Source organism: Gallinula chloropus (assembly GCF_964237585.1).
Source record: "Gallinula chloropus genome assembly, chromosome: 3".
NCBI classification, from domain to species: domain Eukaryota; kingdom Metazoa; phylum Chordata; class Aves; order Gruiformes; family Rallidae; genus Gallinula; species Gallinula chloropus.
Genome location: NC_140087.1, coordinates 10,933,883 through 10,956,798, shown reverse-complemented (window position 1 = coordinate 10,956,798; position 22,916 = coordinate 10,933,883). Strand labels below are relative to the sequence as shown.

Here is a 22,916-nt window from a genome sequence, read left to right as displayed (position 1 = left end):
TAGAGTGTTTGACTGCTGTAGTTGAGTGCAGGGCGGTTGGACTAGATGACCTTTAAAGTCCCTTCCAACCAACCACATTTTATGATTCATTCTATGATTCTCTGACATACATATTGCTACAATATAAAAAAAACCCCAACCCTACACAAAAAATGTAGGTAATAGGGCAAAAATTCTAATCCTTCTCTTTAAGATCCAGACTCATACAATTCCCTTCACCTTTTTAGTGCCAGTTGTCATCTTGGTCCAGATTTTTTTAACAGAAACAGACTCAGGTTCCAGATATATCAGAAACTGAATTTTAATTTTCAGTTCTACAGTAGCTGCATTTCTTGGTGTCAGTGCAAATAGGAAACTCAGGCTAAATTGTGTGAGAAGGGGCTTGCCGTGCCTTTTGTAAAGGGGGCAAGGGCTATGCATGATCTTCCAGAGCCTAATAAGTAGCTCCAGAGCTGACCCAGAATTGGAAAGCCTATGAAGTCCTCCTATGAGTGTATTTTTGCCTTAACTGCAATTCACAACTTGATTTATTTCACATATCAAATGTGCTGGTGCTACCATTCAGAGCCTCTTTTCAGTACTGGGAGTATCAGAAACTTTGGCATGAAGGCACTTGGAGTCTACATTGGTTGGGAACTGTAGAAAAATTGTAAATCTTTGTAAATGCTGAACTTCAGCTAGTGAAGCTTGTGAAGCTGAAGTTATCTCTGTTTGGCAAACTGCAGAGATGCAAGTAATTGATATGCTGAGTTACGATCAAGGGAAAATCAAAATAAAGGTCCAGTGACCTGTTTATTAAAGCAATCTGATGCAGGTAAGCTTGTTTCTTAATTGCTAATACATTTTCATTGAACAACTTCCAGGTGTATTTGGGATTTGCAGCAAGCCTTATGAAAAGTATGTGTGGAATGGCAAGCTTCTGGAGGCAGTAAGAAATACTGTTCATCGTGACTGGCTGCTGTATATTATCCACGGATTCTGTGGACAGTCGAGTATCCTTTCACTGTTGTAATGAATGTTGGTTTATCAATTGTTATTTTATTTTTAAGTTGGAAACATGAAATGTATCTCATTGCTTCTTTTGTCATGTAAATACTTTTCCATTTTAGAACCATTGTGGGGCTTTTATTTTCATTACTTTCCCAGGTTTTATGCTAAATAAGAAATGTGGTTAAGTTCTTATAAGTGCCTCGACACAGGTAGAGTGCCTTCTCTGCAAGGCACTGTTTCAAAGCATGGGGTTTAGTAATAAAGAACTTTTAAAGGATTTTAAGGTTCAGCTGTAATTTTTTCACAGCTCTTTGAGGAAAGGGAGAAAAGCTAAGGAGAACTGAATTGATGATACAGAAATGTTGTCTCACTAATCTTCTTTAAAATAACTTTTTTTTTTTTAGTAATTGAGATTTGCAGAAATTCTTTTATTTACTCTTTCTATTGAAGGTGATAAAACTTCAGGTCTGCTGTGTGAAGAGAGTTAAGTAAACACTGGGACATCTGAAAATCTTTTCCCCTGACTATATATTATTTTCAATGGTTGAATGGGTCTGTGTACCTTATAGTAGGAGGAGAAGCAGCCTAAATGTGTGTCATACTCCAAAGAAATACCATCTCAGCATCTTAGTTGATAAGAATTTAGTATACGTTCTGATTTAATTATGAACAGTATCATGTTAGCTTAAAAGCCCGTCAACAAAATACCTGAGGAAGCAAATACTATTATGAAGTTAAGGTTAGTGGTGTCTTTTGCTTTTTCATGATTGTAAGGTCATTGGGCTAGTCCCCAGACAGCTAGATCTGTTTTTATATACCATTGTTTCATCTGTGGTCTGTCTTAATCAAAGTGGTAGCTGTGGATTTGACCACCAGCATTAAGCCTGCAACTGCTTATTGAGTCTTTCCTTGAGGCATCTGAGGGTGAATGTCTTCTTCCTTACGCTAAGGAAACAGAGATAGTCACACTAGAAATCTGATTCTTTTTTGGTTTTAATGTAAAAAAAGTCTAAAAGAAAATCACCACTGCATCTGTAGCTGTTTGGCTTTCAGTTGTGCATACTAGTCACAAATTTATCTCCTTTTCCAGACAAACAATTAAAGGGTGACTAACACACCTGATCTTTAGTAGAACCTCCCAGGCTTTAATTCCAGTATTCACAAAAGCAGTATGTGCATCCCAAGGTGAATCTTGTACCTATTTCACCTCCATTGTCACTTCACGAAGTAGAAATAGTTGGTTTCTGTATGTTGTGAAAAGTGGTTGATGTAATATAAATTCCTCATTCAAAGTTCTTAAAAACAATTCCACCAATTTCCAGCTACAAAAGAAATATGGAAGCAATATTAATCGCTGTTACAGAGATTTTAGTAAATTACATGTTTCAGTTTCATACACCTTTTTTAGAATTTTATTTTTGCTTACATTAAATAAGTGAACGGAAATTTGTGACATGTAAACCTTAACTTCTTTTTCAAGAACTGCTAATATATGGTCGCCCTATATATGTCACTCTGATAGCCAGAAGATCAAGCAAGTTTGCTGGAACACGTTTTCTGAAACGAGGAGCAAACTGTGAGGTAACTTATATATCATTTTAGGGGTCTGTTTCCACTCCCCATCTCCCCTCCAAAAGCATGAAAGCTTGACCGACTGCAGACCTGAAATGTTTTAGAAGGTGGTTAGGATTTTGGCCTTAACATTATCTAACAACATAATGTATCACAGTTATCATTGCATTTTAAATTTAGATAATAAAGGTGCTGTTAAAATAGAAAGTCTTTACCAGCAGGTTTGGGTTAGGTTGGGTTTTTTTCATAGCTAAAGTTATTTCCCAAAAAGAGGAAAAAATAAAAATCTGATAATATGTATTTATGGACAAATAGGAATTTAGCCTTCAGCGGTGTTCTCACTGATGTGTTTTGGTGTTTTACAGTTCAATTTTAACAACCAGTTCTCTATAAACATGCAGCTCTGAAGTGTCATATCTACATCATATGTGTACTCCTGTTTTAGGGAGATGTTGCTAACGAAGTGGAAACAGAACAAATACTTTATGATGCTTCAGTAATGTCATTTTCTGCGGGGAGTTACTCTTCCTACGTCCAGGTTCGAGGATCTGTCCCTCTCTACTGGTCTCAGGATATTTCAACTATGATGCCTAAGCCACCCATTACACGTAGGTACATTTTTTAATTTGTGATGGATTATGGTTAGTGCTCTGTCCTAAAGGAACACCTGAGAGAGTGAGTGAAAACTAAATTTGCAAAAATGAACAAATTGTCTATGCATTTGTTCTCTGGGAAACCATCACTTAAGGTAAATAAATGTTCTTTATAATAAACATTCAACCTTTTAAAAAGCTGCATTTAATAAAACTGAATTAAAAAACCCTCCATCTTAGACTTCGTGTTCAAAAATGAAATACAAAAAACTTCTGTTTGAAGATGCCAGTTTTCTTTGTGTTTATGAAGTTAGATACAGTTATCTTAGTAGTGTGGATAAAATTTTGAACCTGTTGAAAATGGTGAAAAACATCTGGGCTAAGTTTAAGAGGGCCAGAACACTTGCTCTTTGGAAGCATCTCCTGATAAGTTTTGGTTAAGAAGTTGCTTCCTGTTTGGAAAATGGGGGGGGGCAGGTGTCTTTAACAGCTTTTGCATGAAAAGAGGGGAAAGTGTCTTTGAGAGAAAATACCACAACCAGAGGATTAGTATATATTGTGTGAAGAGTATTTTTAAGGGAAAATTATTTAAGTGACTCTACAGCTCAATTAAAATCTTCCTGAATATGTGTATTTGTTGCAGTGGACCAAGCAGATCCTTTTGCACATGTTGCTGCTCTTCACTTTGACCAAATGCTTCAGAGATTTGGCTCTCCTATTATTATTTTGAATCTTGTGAAGGTACAGTGCTTTAAACATGTTCTGTATGTTTTCTAATTTTTGATGTTATGGTTATTTCTGTGGAGTCACTATGTAATTTTGGTTGTTTTCTAAGCTAGTAGTAGCTCACAAATAGAACCTATTTCTTCTCAAATCTCATCTTACGCAATGTAATACATAACTTTCTGCTTCCACCACTGCCCTTCAAAACAAAGAAATTCCCCATGTTTCTAGACTTCTTACAGTAGCCTTCCACTGCTGTTTTCAGGGTTTGCTGGTACTCCATAGATGTAAATCTAAATAAATTTAGCACTAAATGTAATTTAGCACTAAAAATACTCAAATAGAATGGTTCCATGCAGAGTGAAGTTTGTAGGCATCTTGACACAGACGACTGAGTTACCTGAATTGCTATAATAAGGGCTTATCTTCTGTTGTTTGCTCTGTCTGGGAGAGTCATGGAAGTGGGAGTGGGAGACAGAACAGAAGCCTCTGGTGCTGGCTGAGGGGCAGTGCCAGGGGCTTCGGGACTGGACTGGTGGGGGGCTTTTCATGATTGCTCCATTCACTGCTGTGTGAGATGCTGTGGTACAAAGCCTGGGTTCTGAGTGGCACTGTAATTTTGGTTATTACATCTTGTATTTGTGATGGAGTTTTTTGTTCGCTTGTTTTCTGTTCCAATCCAGCCATTTTCTGTCCTGGTGTTTGTTTCCACATTTGAGTTTAATATATTGATTTGTTTTGCTTGAATCATACCTTATTTCTTTTTAGTCTTAAAAAAAAATTAATTTACCATGTTGTAGAACTGCATTCAGTAGAAAAAAGGATCTTTTATGTGCAAGTAGGATCCGGTCCTAGTGTAAAAAAATAGGGAAAATACAAAATGAAGGCTTTTAAAACTCTTAAGTTGTAATAAATGGCAAGTAGATAACCTATTTTCTATTTCTAGAATCTTTCTGTGTAGGGGTGCTTTTAAGACTGTCCAGGAGTCTCTGGAATCAACCTAGGATAGCATTTATTGACAAGAAAATTATTTTATCTCTTGCAGCCATTGTTACAGTGAGAGTCTAGGCCCACATGACCTCGACACATGAATCATTACATGCTTTTATTCACAGGGATTTTGATACAGTGGCTGAGAATGCATCTTTTTCTTTCCTTCAGTATTAAGATGCTAAAATTCATGTTCCTTTATGTACCACTTAAAAAAAAAAAAGTGAGGGGGAAGCCCCCAAATCTGAACATGTTTTCTGGATGTTGCTGTTGCTTTGACACGAACGCGAAGCACTTCTGTCTCCACTACTTTTATTATTTTATTTCTTAAATGTTGATGCAATGTAAATCTATGCCCTTCTGTATCTGTCTATCATAGAAACTTACTAACTACTAATGAATGTGTTAGGCTTCTTTTCGGTTTGTTTATTTAGGACTGCTGCTATATATTTAATACTGAGTTTCTATAACGTATGTCCAGTATGGCTTTTAGTTTGGATGAGGTGGAGAGGAAAGCCATTCTAAGATACAGGGGGCCAAAACACATGGTGTATTCAGAGAATGGCAAACCAATTCTGATTTTTAAAAATTATTGCTCACATGGGAGCTGTTGTTCCCCATCTCCTGTCAGTACTGGAGAAGAATTTGCTTAGGTCCTCTTGTACCCCAGCATTTAACAGGGTGGGTACTGTTGTAGTTTTGCCCCAGCCAGCATCTGAGCACCATGTAGCCGCTCACTGACTTCCCTCCCAGAGGGGAGAAAATGGGAGGGAAGGAAAAAACCCAAGGAAAGACAACAGCAAACCTCATGGGTTGGGATAAGGACAGTTTACCAGGACAGCAAAGGGAGGGAGAAATGACAGTGACAGGAATTTATGGCAAAATATACAAAACTGGTGATACACGATGCAGTTTCTCACTGAACTGCACAACACAGACTGTACAGCTCAGAGCCATCCCAAAGCCAGACCACCCCCAAACCACACGCCCTGGAGCCATGCGCTCCTCCCTCACCAACCCTCTGTTATGCTGGGTCATGGTATGGAATACTCTGTGTGGTTAGTTTGGGTCACCTGTCCTGGCCATGTCCCCTCACAGCTTCCTGGGTGCTGCCTGTCTTCTTGTTAGCTAGGCAGCATGAAAAGCTGAAAAAGTCCTTGACTGCTTGGCAGAACATCAGTGTGTTATCAGCATTGCTCACAAACTAAATTCAAAACACAGCACTACACCAGCTACCAGAAAGAAAATTATGTCTATCCTAGCAGAACCAAGGACAGACACTTTCATTTGTGCCTGGCTTTTCCCTTCTCCTTTGTATTAGTCCATTTCCTCTGTTTTACCACTTCTGGTTCCGTCTTTCAGGCAATGATTTTGCACAGTTAAAACTTTTTACTAGTTTAACAAAAAAATAAGTAGGATTTTACTACTAATGCAGATCAGTTGTTAAAAACCCAGAGTGTTTAGATTTGTCTCCTGTTTTTAATTTAATTGCATGTCTTATCTAATTGTACTAGTTTAATTATACTAGTTACGAAGAACTGCTTGCTGTTTTTACAGCTTCCACTTCTAACTTCTGTTATATATATATACATGAATCTCTGTATGAATATGAGTTATTTGCACCTGTTAATGAAAATTGTAATGTTAACTTTTCTTTTTGCTAAAGGAACGTGAAAAAAGAAAGCACGAAAGGATTCTTAGTGAAGAACTTGTTGCTGCGGTGACATATCTCAACCAGTTTTTACCCCCAGAGCATGCAATTATATATATACCATGGGATATGGCCAAATACACAAAAAGGTAGAAAAGATCCTTCTCTGTACTAGTGCTCTTAGCCACAATATGAATAACTATTCTACTGAGTGGGTTGCTTTTCAGTTCAATTTAGCTTAGCCATGATAGGAGAATTCTATTGAGATTTATGCACAGAATAAAACCTTGTGGTTTTTAAGGATTTTGAATGTTTTCCTGGTTTCTTACCAAAGTGGAGAAAGTCCTGAAAACTTTGAAATTATCTGCAAAAGAAAATTTTAGGCAAAAGCCACAAAAAGCCTTCAACATTCAATTATTTTGAATGAGTCAAAACACTGCATTTTCCAGTCATTGAACTTAATGAATTAAAAGATACTGGAAAACAAAGGGCTTCATACTTTTCCATTTCCTCTTCCACAAGGAAGTGGGGACGTTAATTTCAGTGTTATGAAAATTCGTATTATTAGAGGCATGTGTCTTAGGCAAATATATTCTGTAACTTTTTATGCAGTAATTTTGGACAGCAGAGTGGTGTAATAGGATCATGAGAAAAGGATGACTGTGTTCCTAAATGTAGAAATATTTCTAAGCCAGAAACACTTTAAATCTACAGGTATAGATGGCTATTTTTAAGTAACACACAACTTGGTTTGTAAAGTTTTCTGGTCTGCATACATCTTATAATGCCAGAAATTCTAGAAGAATGATAAGAAGTGATGGATCAACTTTAAGGTATATGGTAGTATATCAGTTTGAGCAAAACAAGGGAAAAGCTGGTGTGGTTCAAAGGGCAGGAATATAATTAATGCTTGCCAATTAAAATTTTGTGAAAAGAGCTTAATGCAAAACAATCCTTACTCAGAGTTCGACTTGTTTGATACAGCTCATCACATAGGTGTGAAACTGTTATCTTAAAGTTTGACATGGTTTCACACTGCTTTTTTATTCTAAAATACCATTGTGCAGAGTTTAGTATATCTGTAATTGTGTTATGGTCAAATAGCAAATCTCAAAATAAGGCTCGAGTTCCTTTTGGAAGATATGCCAGATGCAAGTTCAGTGTGGGTGATGCTGGAGTGATGCTAATGAAGCTTAATGGTTCCTATGTGGCAAATGATGCAAGGTGATCAAAGGATTCCCCTTCTAGCTTTAAGCTCGAGGTATATTTATATACATATCCACCCTAGTAGAGATATAAAAAAAAATAATCTTAGTGTTTTGAACAAGATTATTTATGCAGGGAAGAGGTACTTAAGAATGGAAGATAATGTGTATGTCTGCCTAAAGAATTGATGGTTTCAGGAATACTGAGAACATGTTTAACAGGTAGTGTTGAACTTAGTTTGATAGTGTCATGGTTTAACCCCAGCTGGTAGCTAAGCACCATGCAGCTGCTTGCTCACCCCTCCCTTTCACCCCCTGAGCCCCCCAAGGGAGAATGGAAATAGAAGAGAAAGGAGAATTGTTGAGATAAAGACAGTTTAGTAAGTTAACAAAGGAAAGGCATAATAATAGTAACAACAATAATAGCAATAATAATAAATATAAACCATGTGATACACAAATGCAGTTGTTCACCACATGCAGAAAGGAAAAAGCCGACCTTGATGCCCAGTCTATTTCCAAGGAGCAATCCCACCTTTGGCCAGCTTCCCCAGTTACATACAGAGCATAATACTCTGTGGTAGGGAATATCCCTTTGGCCAGGCTGGGCCAACTGTCCGTGCTGGGCTCAGACAAGAAGCTGAGAAGTCTTTGACTTAAGTTGCATGCTACAGGTAATAATTGTTTTGTTACTTTAAATGTAAACGTCGTAATAAAAACTTTGAAAATAAAAGTCTGATTAAGCAGAAGTTGAAGTCCTCAACTATGAATGGGTGGATGCACTGATCGGAGCAGGAGGTACAGGACATCATGAAGGCCACACAGGGAAACAAATGTTACTGAACAAAACAGCACCTTGCAAACAAAATGAGAGAACATGATTTAGCATAATCATAGATCTTTTTTGACCGCACTTTTATTTTGTGAATCACAGAAAGTAGAAAAAAAATTTACTGTGATATAGAAGTCAAGGAGTTTTAGGGTTTTAAAGTTTGCCACCTCTAGTTTATGTTATATGTTTTATTAAAAAGTAAACAAAATTGCTTAGGTAGGGTCAGTGTCTGTTTCCTAAGTTTGTAAAATCAAAGAAAACTATAGACATAATTACTGTTGGATAAAGCAAGCGGTGATGTGACTCTTCCTTTGGATCAGTTTTGTAATTAAAAGACTGTGAAAAAGTTTAAGTATTAATACATCTTGACTGTGGGTTGTTTTTTTTTTCCTCTCCCCAGCAAACTTTGCAACGTCCTTGATAGACTGAATGTGATTGCAGAAAGTGTAGTAAAGAAGACTGGATTTTTTGTAAATCGACCTGATTCCTACTGCAGTATCTTGCGGCCGGATGAAAAGTACGTCTTAATTTAATTGATGAGTAACATCTGTTGCTTGGAGAGTTGTCTGGAACTTCTAGGGTTTTACATGATTTCTTATCTTAGTGCTTAAATTAGTATGAAAAAATAACATTCGCTACTAAGTTATAGCTAAAAGGTTTGCAGTCAGAAGCACATGCTTAGAAATAATGCACTGAAAGAGTACAGTTATGCTGCTGCTTCTTACTTCTGACTTTTATTTGTAGCTTGTAATCTGTGCCATGTGTGTTTGTATAACGCACATAGGTTGGGTTTTTTTTTTTCCACCTTAGCCAAAGGAATCCTAAATTTGAGCATAAATTTAACAAAGCAAACGTCATTCAGAGTTTAGTTAGTGGCTTCTTTTGAGACACACTATTAAGATAACTATCGTATAAATGTTACTAAGTCCAGTGTTTTCCAATGGATTTTATGGTATTCATACATACAAAATTTAAAACTATTTTTAAAACAGAAACTGTATTTCCTTAGAGTACTGCAGAAGTACAGTGATTTAGCCAGCTGAATTCTCTGAAGTCCCTTAAAATCCAGAAGTAAAATAACTTTTCAGTATAACTTTCTGTTTCAAGTTTTCTAGTTAGGGATGGAACTCATCACTATCCAAATAGGTATTATTTTACATTGTTGCCTTTTAAGCCTGTGTTCATGTAGAAACAATCAGAGCTGAAACTCTCATAGGCTTTCTTAGAGCTTTTCTTTGCCCTGTGGTGCAGGAAACATGACAACTGGAACAAGATAAATACATCAATGTAATGCTTTGTACTGTAGAGAGTCAGGTGAGTCTCAGGTGCAGGTTTGCCATAGCAGTCTTCTGGTCAGGCTGATTTAAAAATACTCAGTAGTTCAGGGGTTGCTTTCACAGAGAATAACTTCTCCTCTACCTCAAAATGTCATTAGTTTCTGATTCATGTTCTCTGGCTCTGGGGTACAGAATTGCGAGACCTGGACAAGATGTAGGTATGTATGTATCCAACCTGTATGCCTAGAATCTCTGTGAGGGGAAGGTTTAAATCAACCTCCTTGTTCCACAGTGTAGATTATGCCTCTACCTTCCAGTCATTAGCATTGTACCTACTTCAGTTTTTGTGCACTCAAGATGCAATCTAGCAACATTTGTGTTGCTTATACTCTGTTCTATGGGGAGCAAAGGAAACACTTTGTATGGCTTTTGAATATTTCTACTTTAAGGCTAGATTTAAAAACAAAAAAAATCTTTTTTTCCCTAGTGTGGTTTAAATACAACATCTTACTGCTTCACAGAGCTTTCACTGCTTTCTGGTATTCAGTTTTTAATTCTCACCTTTTTTTCACTGAGCAGATCAATATGGGGTGTGATCTGTTACTTTCTAAAATTATTTTTAAGTCATTCTGTTTGTTTCCCTTTCAGGTGGAACGAACTGGGAGGTTATGTTGTTTCTACTGGTCGCTTGCAGGTACTAAATTATACTTTGTTAATCCATAGTTATAGTGACAGAGGTCAGCAGTCCCAAAGCACCAGTGAACCATTTCACTTAAATACCTGATCGGAGATGTGCAGAGTGCAAATTAAATTAATATTTATAGTAAACAGCATTATTGCTGAGCATCCCAGAAACTCAACTGGGAAACAGGGCTTAAAGTTCTTGCATGGTACCACAAAACCTTACGCTGTTGGTATTGTATTTTTGCTGGAGGTAGTTCGAGAAATGCCCGTATTTTAAACTAGTTTCCATTACTATTTATTCTGCAGTGACCAGTGCAGTGAAAGTTAAAACAGCAGCATTTTAGCAAACTGCATAGTATAGTATTACACAAAAGAGGGGAAGAATAAGCATACTTAAGCCTGGTGACATATTTATACACATGAAAGTGGGTTATTAAAAGTATTTTCACCAGTGCTGAGTATTTTGTACATCATTACAATTTCCATCACTGAAAGAAAATAAAACAAGAAACATGCTTGCTATAGAGTCAGAGAAGTGCTGGCTGAGCTGTAAACCATACAGTGCCAGGCTTATACCTGAATGTTACAATTGTATAGTCTGAACATGGGGCATATTCTTGAGCTTTTTTGCCATTGGTAATTTTGTAGTTCATGTTAAGTTAGGAAACATGTGACCATTCATTCCTTCCCTAGCTGATCACTGGGATGTGTTTGTGGAGTGCAGATAAACAGCAAATTAGGTAGAATTTGATCTGTTTTAAAATAAAACATGTCAATGCTAGTTGGAATTTTTTTCAATGTTCATCTTACAGGTTTACCTGTATTAGGGGAATGTTCATTTTATCTCTTTCAACTTTAATCATTTGAAGTAGTCACTGTTGGCATGCATGTAAGCATTAGGATCACAGTTCATCTCGCAATAGACACCTTGTGAGTCTTTATTAAGTGCTTCTTTATTAAAGCAATAAAACTTTAGTTGACTAGCTTGGATGTAGCTATATACATTTGAGCAGAAAAATTGCCCATGCTATTATATTGTAATACATTTCTTGCAGCTGTTCATATTCAAAAATAACTTTGTGTGCATTATGGAACCAAAGAATCACGGTGCAAGCAGCATAGAAGAATGTGTGTGACTGTGACCTTCAACAAAATGCTCGTGTGATGCTCCAGACACAGAAATCTTGAAACACAGGCACTGCAGAACCCCAAGTCTGAAGTGCACTTTATTTTTTGCAGTAGTTGCAGTGTACTTGAAACTCAGACTTTCTTCACTGAAATAACATAGCTTTTCTTTTTATGGTAACTCTTTAGGGCTGTTTGTGATTTGAAGGAGAAATGCAGTTTGAGTGATGACAAGCAAGAATAGTTTGAAAGTAGGCATCAGAGCAGGCTGATGTAGCTTGCTGGAGATGAATTGCTTTTAAACGTTTTTCTAGAAATATCTTTCCTCATATTTCTGTGAACTGACAGAATTTGAGATTTGGCAAGGCTACTACAAGTAGTAAAACAGTAAAAATCATGAGTGTAGTAATTTTTTCTTTAATAATGTTTTATTTGGGTTGCTTTACCAGACTGGAGTTCTCCGAACCAATTGTGTGGACTGTTTAGATCGCACTAACACAGCCCAGTTTATGGTGGGAAAATGTGCACTGGCATACCAGCTCTATTCACTGGGATTGATTGATAAACCAAACCTACAATTCGATACGGATGCTGTTAGGTAAGATGTATTAATAAAGTGTGTCATGGTTTTATTTTTTCAATTTTGTGTCAGGAGATTTAGGAAAAATATGTCTGTGTAGAAGAAAGTGTAATTCTTTGTATTGGAATGATTTAATAATGTTTATTTGTCTGAGTTTAAAAAAAATGTTCTGTACTTGAAATCTTCTTGAGGCAATCCAGTCATGTTAAAAATTTGGTTTTCTGGAAAAGTGTGTTAATCAGGCTTCCTGTGGGATAACTGCTTGACTTCATTGTCTTTGTATGCCTAAACTTAAAGCCAAGAGGTTTACTTTTAAATAAATGTAACAAAAAGCCCACCCCAGTCTTTTACACTTCCTGCACTTGCTTGAGGCAAAATACTGACAAAAACTGAAAACATAACTATATGCTTTCATGGAGAATGCCAAACTGATAATTGTATAGAAGCACTGTCTTACCTTGTCATTTTTCCATTTTTTTCTTTGGAAAATGTTTGTTTTATTGAAGAAAAGTTTTCAGCATAGATGTTCTCTCAGATCAAATATCAATTATACTTACTCAGGCATCCTCAAACCATTTAAGAAAACTCAGCATTTAAATTTAAATGCTTTGGGGGGCAGGGGGAACTAAGCTGCATAAGTTCTGAACATGCATCAGAAATTAATATAAGTGTCCTTGAGGTGATGTGGGTTTATTCCTTAAAGCTGTTGTCATGACTGTGACACTTCTGGCTTCATTGCTGGTTTTGACTAGTGATTTGATAGTGTTTTGAATGTGGAGATGTAACTTATATTTCAGAACAGGCAAAGTACTCTGTCTCCACTATACTGGTGACGTTCCTTCAGCTCCTCTTCTTGCTCCCACTGGCTTCCAGCATTTCCCTGGTGCCAGGAGCTGGTATGTGCCATGGAAAGAACCTCACTTGCAGCTTGTTGGCTCACTGCAAGCAGTGGCTTCTGGCTTCTGCCTGATGGCCAGGGAGAGCATCCACTGGCTGGTTTCCCCAATGTCTCTCATCAGCCATGTCCCAGCTGCCAGGTGGTGCATGTTTACCTGTGGGAACAAAGTGCTGCTGCTGCAAGTAGTAGTTCCCATGCAGTCTCCTGAGGACTCTGCAGTGGGGACTGTTGGGTCCAACTAGAGTTGATCAGGAGGTAGACAGGACTCATATCTGCTCTCTATGGTATCCTCTACAGTTATCACTTACTTCAGCACCTCAGGTGGCATTTTGCAATCTTTCCTTAGGCTTCACTACCTCCCCTTTTCCAACCCCTCTTCTACCTCTCTCCACAGAAGACTAGTCTTTGTTTGAATGCAGGCTTAATAGTTTAAGACTGGAAGGGTAATTTAATTCTACAAGTCTTTTCCAAATCAAGTGGATCAGTGTCCTAAACAAATTTAAAGTTGTCTGCTTTCTGTCAACCTTTATATCAAGGTCATTGGAACTATGTTCATCAGTCCCCTATGGCTGATTGGGAAGGTTTTAAGAGTTATTATCCTTTTACCTGCCAGTTTTTGCTTTCAAACATTTTTTAGCATTTAGTTGATCAGCATTGCTGTCTTTCCCTTTCTATTAAAAAACTAAACAAAACCCAACTCACCAAACCCAAAGAAACAAGCAGGAGATTCTCATACATGGTATAATGAACTCTGAACAATTTGTGTGGAGATAAGTGGTTTGGGTTGGTTTTTTTGTAGTTTTTTTGTTTGTTTCAAGTTAATAAGCAGAAGTTTCCCCCTAATTGATCTTCCTGTGCTTGACCTTGGCAGAAGACTTGCTGGACAGCTATTTGTTTTTTTACAGGAATTGATTTGCTGCTCGGGTAAGCATTCTTAATCCCCAGCCTTTTGAGGAGGACTTCAGTCAGATGGCTGCTGTGTTGCTATCCCTGGAAACTCTCCTAAGGGATTGCTTTTGTTGTTTCTTTTGTTTCTACCCTCCTTTTCACTTCTTAAGGACTTCTTTCTTCTCAGGTATTACAGCAATTCACACACGGATGCCTGAATTTGTGTCTTGGTATACTGATGTGAAATACATTTCCACGTGTTTAGTGGTTGAGATTTGGTTCAATTTATTCTGTTTTGGGTTTTCCTATTAACTAAGGTTTCAGACTCTTCTAGCAAAATGTCATCCTTGTCATCATCTTGCTGAAGCAAGGCCACAGTCTCCATTTCTAGAGAAGCACTTTTCCATCTCCTACCTTTCAGATGAGGTGTCATCTCCTTAGGACAGCCTTGTTTTCTGAAACTGGGTTCTTGTTTTTGTCAGTGAGCGCTTTGAGCTTTTTGCTATTTGGACTGCTCTGGGTTTGGAGTCTACTGTCAACTTGTTGATGTTAGGGGACTGCATTGCTTTTAGCCAGCTCTCCTTGTTCTTTCACAGCCTTCTACTGTCATTAATGCTTCTTACAAGTCACGTTTATTGGGTTTGTATCTTTGAGCCATCATTATGGTAACTAGGGAGATTTTTGGAAAGTTATGCTAACTTCATTCCCAGTGGACTTGATAGCCTTGATATATTGATGAGTTCTTTTCCCATTCTGTATATTTATTATTTTTTCTTTAAGAATTCTTTTCAGCGGTTTGATAGATGACACATTTGGCTTTTCCTTCAGATTATTTGAAGAACTATATGAAGATCATGGAGACACGCTTTCTCTGCAATACGGAGGCTCTCAGCTTGTCCACAGAGTAAAAACCTATAGGAAGATAGCTCCATGGACTCAGCATTCCAAAGACATAATGCAAACACTCTCAAGATATTATAGTAATGCTTTCTCAGGTAAACTTAAAGTGCTTTCTTTTAAGCCATTATTTAAAAATCATCTTACTTGTGATGTTTCAATAATCCATACTATGATCTTTTAACACAGATCCTGTCTACTGTGATTTCCAAATAATTCAGTAAAATCTGATGGATACCAAATGTGTATTCTGAAGTATTTATATCCTGTGCAAGTGCATGGAACCTAATTTGCTATAAGCTATCTTAATTGATATAACAGGTATTTAAAAATGTACACATGTACTGAAACTGCCAGTGACATTTGTAGATCAATAGAGGAGCAGGTAGCTGTTGCAGAGCTGTTAAAATGATGGACAGAATCGCTTCAACAAATACAAGGGAAACGAAAACTCTAAATGCAAGTAGAAGGCTTCAAGTGGAGTATTTCTTGTGATGTTTCTGGGCACGTCCAACAAAAAGCAAGTTCTGATATCCACAATTGTTCTGTATGAGCAGAAGTTACTACTGGATTTGTGACAGAAAAGACAAAAAAGCAAGGTCCACCAAGTATATAACCTATTTTTTGGGTTAAATTGTAAAATAGTAATTTACTCCTTTACTGCCTTGTATCAGTCACAGTTACAGTTACTTTATTCTGGACAACATTGCTAAAAGAAAACCTCTGAAAAATGCTGAGCCATACCTTATGCAAAATAACTGAAAAAAAATCCCAGGCATTCTTGATGGCTTTCAAAGTCATGAGAAAAAGCTAAAAGAATGATTGGAGGACAGTCTCAGACATATCAGGATGACAAGCGTTGTGTACTGCTGTGTTCTAAATATTGTCAGACCTCTGTTACTCTTCTTTACAAAAATGGTGTAGCCAGGGAAGGAAATAGCATTTTTTTCCTAGTAGACTGCAATTATTTAAAAACTGTGTGAACTTTAAAACAGTGAGTTGGACACTGGCTAAAAATACCTCAGTAATCTCTGGTTTCTTTGGCAGAAGTTATTGCTTTTGTTAGTGATGATTCTGAGTGTGTAATAAAATGTGAAAGTGCAGTATTTAAAGTACTGTTTCTGAATGCAGTTAATGTAAATGGTGTGTCATATTTGCCCAAACTGAATGAGAAATGGAGAGCTTGATTATTTCAGTGATATGGCCTCTGTATTGTTTGCAGTGGCAATAAGGTATGGCTTCATTAGTTCTTATGAGCAAAATGCAGCACACATGCAGTATCACCTGTACTGATAACACAAGATGGAGCAAATCTCAATAGCTATAGCTATTGCCAGATACTTAAATGGTTAAGTGGAAGCTCGAGCAAATTTCTAGATGCATATTTGGGCTTGCTGCTGGCTTGCAAAGAGAGTCACAATACACATAAAATAGTTTGTCTGGAAGAGATATTACGAAAAGAAAAAAGAATACAGAATTTTAGAAGTCCATCTTGTCACCTGGGTGAACTTGTAGCTGAGGACACAAATGGATGTTAGTCTTTTACAGAAGTCTCATTTTTCCTATTGATTTGGGGAAAGTGTACAGCACTTTACTGAATTCACTTACAGTTTTGGTATTTGATCCCATTTGAGGCAGCTATTTTTGGTGCTTTGTGCATTCCTCGCAGTTAAAGATGGCATTGTTGAAACATCACTCATTTCATTTAGTGCACTTTTTTAGTATTAAGTTTTTAAAGATTAATTTCACTGAATTTAAAGGTTAAATGTTCAGCACTGCCTGTTCAAATGACATCTGCAAGCTTGCTAATGTGACACATTGAGATAGATGATTTTATTCTTGACGCTTTCTCAGAAAGCAGAGATGAAGCAAGCATTTTTAGAACAACATTCTGATCTGCTATGCTGCAGTTACTGTTGTTACTATCAATCACATATCCTTTAAATGCAAATAAAAATCTGTTCACCAGCATGCTTGTGTTTCTGATGTCAGAAACCTTTTTTAGATGTTTATGAGTTTATGTACCAGTAGTAAACAGACTCAGAAAATTTCAGTGGCTTGCTTCAAGTCATGCAATGAATCAAATTCAGAACATGATTACAATCGGCCTCCTAAATAAATCACTTAGCCACACTTGTTCTGTTTATCACAAAAAAATACATCATTCTAAATTAATTTACACTTCTAAGAAAATGGTTTCACCTGTTAACCGCAAAGTTCTTGGGATAATCACTAATACTGAAGTTGTATAGGTGAGAAAAAGACATGTATCGGTTAAGTGACTTGCCAGGACTAACCCAGTAGATAATATTTGGACTTGTAAGAAAGGTAACTTTGAAAGCAGTCACCCTAGTTCATGATATGTAGCTTAGGTTTTCCATAAATTTTCTGTACCTATAAATTTGGTTTATGTTGCCCTTCCACTAGAAAGGTGAAGAATGCTGAAGCTTGGAGGAAAACCAAGGTTTTCTCTTAAATATGTGGGACAACTACTTTTATGGTAACTTAAAAAAAAGTAGATGGTGCAGTGTAGTTTGGGAAGCCAACTGTTTGAAGTACCCTGGCTATAAGCAAGTAAATTGTACCAAAAAGGACATCATCCAGCTAAAAATTACGTGGTCCTTCAACACCCTCTCTGGCAGGCATTCTAATTTAGTTGATTTCTAATGTTTTTCTTTCATTTGTAATTGCCAGGGAAATTGGGTAATAGTATTCCAAATAATATTCTTCTAGCCTTTATGTCTTTTAAAAAGTAACATGACCTTGCAGACTTCAATGCTGGAGTTGCAACATGTATAATAAGCTTCTGGAATCTGGAATAATCGATTTATCCACAAACAGGAGTGGACATAGTAAGCTACCTTGTAGTGTTGTATGAAAGTAAACCTAATTACTCTAACATTTTAGTCCTGGGATGTTGTAGAACCAATTGTTTGAATATCTCATGATTTAGTAATTTCTCATGTAATGCAGTTGCAAATGCAGATTGAGAGTGGTAGATTATTTTAGGGTAATTCAATTAGATGGCCCCTTTGGATCCTGTTTTCTCAAATGGTCTTAAAAATGTGCTAGCATACACGTACATCACAGTATCTTAAAAAAGCAGTGCAGTCTTTCTATTTGCTTGTATAATTATAACATTCATTGCTAACACTGAAGGGAGAAAACCTATTTGCTCCTTTATCTGTGCTCCACAGTGCATTGACACATTCTTATTTATTTGTTTTAGAAGAGAGATATTTTTCTATCTAGATAAGAAAATTGATCCACAAAGTTCAATATCCTGTTTTCTCTGGGCAGTGCTTCAAAGAAAGACAAAAGCTTTCATTACTTTTGTTCAAAATTAAGTCATAAAATTGTTCAACCCTTAAAATAAAGCTGGGGGAGGATTGTCACCTTTGAAGTTGACTATGTATGCCCCCAGTTCACGTTATGTTGGTACTTGCTTGAAGACTTATGCACGAAGTGTCTTTAATGTTATGAAATTATACGTTAAGTAAGACAGTTGAAAGACATTTTTTTATCAATCTCCTGTATTTCTTTTATGCTTAAAACACAGTTGAACAACTGAAATAATAAAAGCAAAAGATAGTTTTAGTCCTTTTGCAATGTAACATTTAAGAGTAATTTTTTTTGCTATATAAAAAAGGTAAGAATGATTTAATAAACTGCTGCTGTAGACAATTTCAGACAATGATTTTGTTAAATTAGTTGGTATGAGTTTAATTCAAGCTGTTTGTCACAGAACAAGCTTCATTTAGTTTTATTTCATTTTAGCATCTGTCATATAGGTGGTGACATTGAATTATCTTGTTTTACTTTAATTCTTTTACAGTTATTTAGTTAACAATGTCAGTATACCTTCTGTCTCTAGCACATGAAACAATGTTAAATGAACAACAGAGGCTTGTCTCTGCCCTTACCATTCAGAAGTTATCACCAGTTTTAACCTATTTGCTCAAGTTAGTTAATTTTGGTTTTAGGGCTCCCCCAGTTTCTGTGCTGGTGTGTTAAGGTAGAGAGCTTCCTTGAGCTTTGTTCAGCACTTTCTTTAAATCACTAACTATGTAACTTACCAGGAAGAAAGAATATATGTTACTGCTTGTGACTTTCCTTTTTCTTTTAATTCTCAGTGTCCTCAACAAGGTTGGTTTTTGTTTGTTTTTTTCAGGCCTTTTTTTTGAGTTTTGCATAGCTTTCTTGCACTGTTTGTTCCTCATTCTCTCCTTATGTCATGTTTAAAATGTGACATCATTTTGCAGAAGCAATATAGCTTGAAAACCGTAAGGACCTACAGCTGCTTTTTAGTGTTACTGTGTAGAAGAGTTAATGTATATAAACATTTTTCTCTTATGAAAATTGCAAAGATTGGGAGCAAGAAAGAATGCGAAATAAGTATCTTTTTTTTGAAGAGGGACAGTAAAAGGATCTGGAGGGAATACAAGTGCATAGAAAAGGCAGAAAGAAGCCAGATTTCAGGTGAAAGGCCGTCTTAAGTAGGTAAGGGGAGCCAAGCAACATGAAGAGGTTTCCCATTTCTTCCCCTTCTCCTGGTGCTGTGCCCTGTTACACCAAGTGACTGTTTTTACAGAAGATTCCACTTTCAAATACTGACCTCCATGTAATGTACACTTCTGTAAAGTACAGTACTTTTCTGTAATTGTATTGTCACCAAATTTCTACATGGCCCTTCATTTATTGGTTGGTTTTGTGTCTTAATTCCCTGTAAAATATGATAAATTACACAGAGCAAAGAGACATTTGAATTCTGGGGCGGAGGAAATACTGATTAAAACTTTGGTGGTGGCCAGGAACCAACTTTGTCCTTGCTGTCATACCCATGCTTTAGGGATTCTGCCTATTTTTTTAACCTGCTTTCTGGTATACTGAGACTTCAGTTTGTCTCTTCGATGCGGTGTGTTGCTAAAGGGACACTCATAATACTCTATTGGAACCGTGGGGAGAACTGAAGGAGAGACCTTACCTGTTGAGCTAGTCTGAGCTATTCCTTGTCTGATGATTACTGAAGTGCAAACAAGGGTCTAGACAAGAGCTCTTCAGATGTTAATTCCTCAGGGCACAAATGTAGCTTAGTTTTCCATGTGTTCCCCCAGATCTGAAGATCCATTGTATCTAAGCCTTCCTCTGACCTTATGACTCTGCTTGCAAAGTTGTCTTGATCACAGTTCACCATCCCAAATCCCTCACCTGACTCCAGCTTTTCTTCTTACCTGTTGTAACTTATCCTATCTGCAGCTAGGTAGCAAAAGGTTAAGTGAACAACAGCATTTCTTGTCATGTGTCATCTACAGTGGTATGTAACTACTGAATTTTAGCACTTACCTTATTTAGTTTAGTGAAGCTTAGAATATGGCAAGAAAAAACGATCATTCAACCCACCAGGGAGAAAAGTCCAAATTATTAAAAAGTGTTTGTGAAGGTTAATCATTTTACTGACTATGTTTTGACTAGAAAAAACAAAAAAGTTGATAGTTTTTGTTATGTGGTTAATTTGTGCATTGTGTGGATACAGTTAATTTTATGAAATCGTTCTTCTGTTACTTAGACTGCAGTAAATTTGTGATGATAAATCTGATTCTCTGAAACATGCATGAATAACTACATGCACGTGCTTCATGCATATACACAGAGGCAGAGGTGGGAGATGGAGCTGCAGCAGGAAATCTTACCTCTGCAAAGCCTCTAAAGCAGAGCTGCTTCCTCAGCTTCTGTGAGAGAAGCCAAGGAAAGAGGCAGTGCTGGTACTGCAGTGCAGTGTGGCAGAAGGTCAGGCCTAAATCACGTTCCATTACAGTGATTGAAGCCCAGAGGTCCCCTTAGAAGTCACAGGACATACACACTCTGTCTGTGAGGAGCACACATAACAAACAAGCAAACACCTGAATGGGCTTGAGCTCTGCAATGTTCCTGGCATTAAGTGTACCTCTTGTCTAACAGATGCAGACAGGCAAGATTCTATCAATCTCTTCCTGGGAGTGTTCAAGCCTACTGAAGGAAAACCTCATCTCTGGGAACTTCCCACTGATTTTTATTTGCATCACAAGAACACCCTCAGTCTGTCACAGACCAGGAGAAGGTATTTTGCTATTCTGTTTTGGTTTTTTGTTTGGCTTTGTTTGGTATTGGCCTAATAAATTTTTTCAAACTGCATGTTGTTAACCAAACAGTTTGCTCAGTCTGTCGAAAACTTGCTTACTCTTTTTATAAGTTTTAATGAAAACTTAAAAAAACCCCAACCCCTAAACCTTCAAGGCATTACCAAAGATGTTGGGTGTTAGTGTTGTGAAGAATTTGCTCTAGTTATTTTACAGCTGTGTGGGGAAAAGGAATTTTCATTTCATGTGAAATTCTGTCCTGCGGTGTGAGATGCTTCACTACCTTCCTGAAGCACAGTTACCACTGTCTCATCAAGCAAAGTACAGGTGTATTTTTGATGCTTGGATTTATCAAGTTGTCACTGTATTTGAGATGAGATGATAAGGATAACATTTATTTTGTGTGTGTAATGCACTTAGCCTGCAGCTGTGCATACCCAGAAGCCCATGATTTTCTGCCTTCCTTCCAGCTGTGTCTAGCCTGCTTTGAAGACTATTTGTCTTCATTTGCATTCCATTGTAGTTGCACAGTAATACACATAAGTAATGCAGGTAAAGCATAAAAACACTGAAGTCATTTTAGAGCCCTTCACAATGAGGAATGATTTTCTTTAGGATTATAAATACTGTGTGTTAAAACAAGTAATAAAAAATGCCATTTTAATGGTAGCAACAATACTGGAATTGTTAACTAAATCATCTCCAGTGAGGATATTGCTGTTTGCATTTCTGTTTTTTTTCTGTGGGCCTTAAAGCTGTGTATCACAAATGGTAGATCTGAATATCTGCATTTAGATTCTTGTCTGGGTGTTTAAACTGTAAGAGTTTAAAGAGCACGTTCAGTCCTTGTTGGCTGCTCAGTCCACTAACCTGGCATGATAGCTGGCATGGGATATGGCTGAAATGTCAGTCCTTTTGTATTATCCCATGCTGCTGACTCCTATCAGCTGTACAACACAGTGTCATTTCAGGCACACGTGGAACGTGCAGTTTTATTGCCTACTGGTTCCAAACAAAATTGTATGTCAAAAATTAATTCAGCTGATACATTGCAAATATATGAATGTCCTAGTCTCCCTTTCAGCTGTTACTCTGACTGTCTCTTACTTGACACAGATACTGTTCTCAGTCTGACATCTGCTCCTCCCTCCATACCTGTATTGAGTTTCATGTGCTTAAATTCCATGGCCTGAGAACAAAGTAGTAGGATAGAGGCCTGTGAAATCCTCCGTCCAAGAATAAATCTTCACTTTCTTCCACACTGGGATTGTAAATAAATGTTTATTAAAGAGATGCTGTGTGGTTGGGTAACTGTTACATGAAAATGTCTAGACTGGATACAAGATCAAAAAACCTTCTGTATAAGTTGTATGTGTGTTTTTCCTGTGCAGCTATACTTACTGGTGGACCACAGGTGTGCTTCAGCATTTACCTCTTCCTTTTGATGAAGGTAGGGACTCTATTTTCTCCTTGCCTTGTAGAGTATCTTGAAAAAGAAGTTTTAGTCACAGATGCTTTTTAAATGTTTTAAATCCAAAATCTGGGGGAAAAAAAAATCCATAATGATTGACAATGTTATTCATTTTTTCCCACAATGAACTATGTTTTTTCAGCTGCAGGGTGCAGGAGAATACCGAGTTGGCTAAAACTTGACCTGCCTATGTTTATAGTGTATGCTGTATGTATATAGTGTATTGCTAATGTATAGCTTTCTTTAGTAGGTATAGCTTTCTCTGGGATACTGTAGGAATTGTCATTGTGAAGGGAAGTGAAATTGTGCTGGATGGTAGTGCATATTTATTAAAGAAGTGCTGTGCATCTTCTTCATACCATAGCTTCTTGCCTCAGAGGGGATATAGCTGTAGAAAAATGGCTTGTAGGGTGGTTTAGGTAAG

The 22,916-nt window shown here is 37.1% G+C and overlaps 1 protein-coding gene across 1 annotated transcript in view; it reads left to right on the top strand.

The window, feature by feature from the left end:
* Positions 1–22,916, top strand: part of FIG4 (FIG4 phosphoinositide 5-phosphatase) — a gene marked incomplete at its 5' end in the record, with an annotated part of 63,337 nt that overhangs the window by 18,344 nt on the left and 22,077 nt on the right. Inside the window, 11 exons of the mRNA XM_084261844.1 lie at positions 864–992; positions 2,471–2,571; positions 3,008–3,170; positions 3,799–3,896; positions 6,535–6,668; positions 8,957–9,073; positions 10,482–10,527; positions 12,092–12,240; positions 14,837–15,003; positions 20,864–21,002; positions 22,413–22,471. Of these exons, the coding sequence (XP_084117970.1) occupies positions 864–992; positions 2,471–2,571; positions 3,008–3,170; positions 3,799–3,896; positions 6,535–6,668; positions 8,957–9,073; positions 10,482–10,527; positions 12,092–12,240; positions 14,837–15,003; positions 20,864–21,002; positions 22,413–22,471 (1,302 nt within the window). The remainder of the gene's footprint in view (positions 1–863; positions 993–2,470; positions 2,572–3,007; positions 3,171–3,798; positions 3,897–6,534; positions 6,669–8,956; positions 9,074–10,481; positions 10,528–12,091; positions 12,241–14,836; positions 15,004–20,863; positions 21,003–22,412; positions 22,472–22,916) is intronic.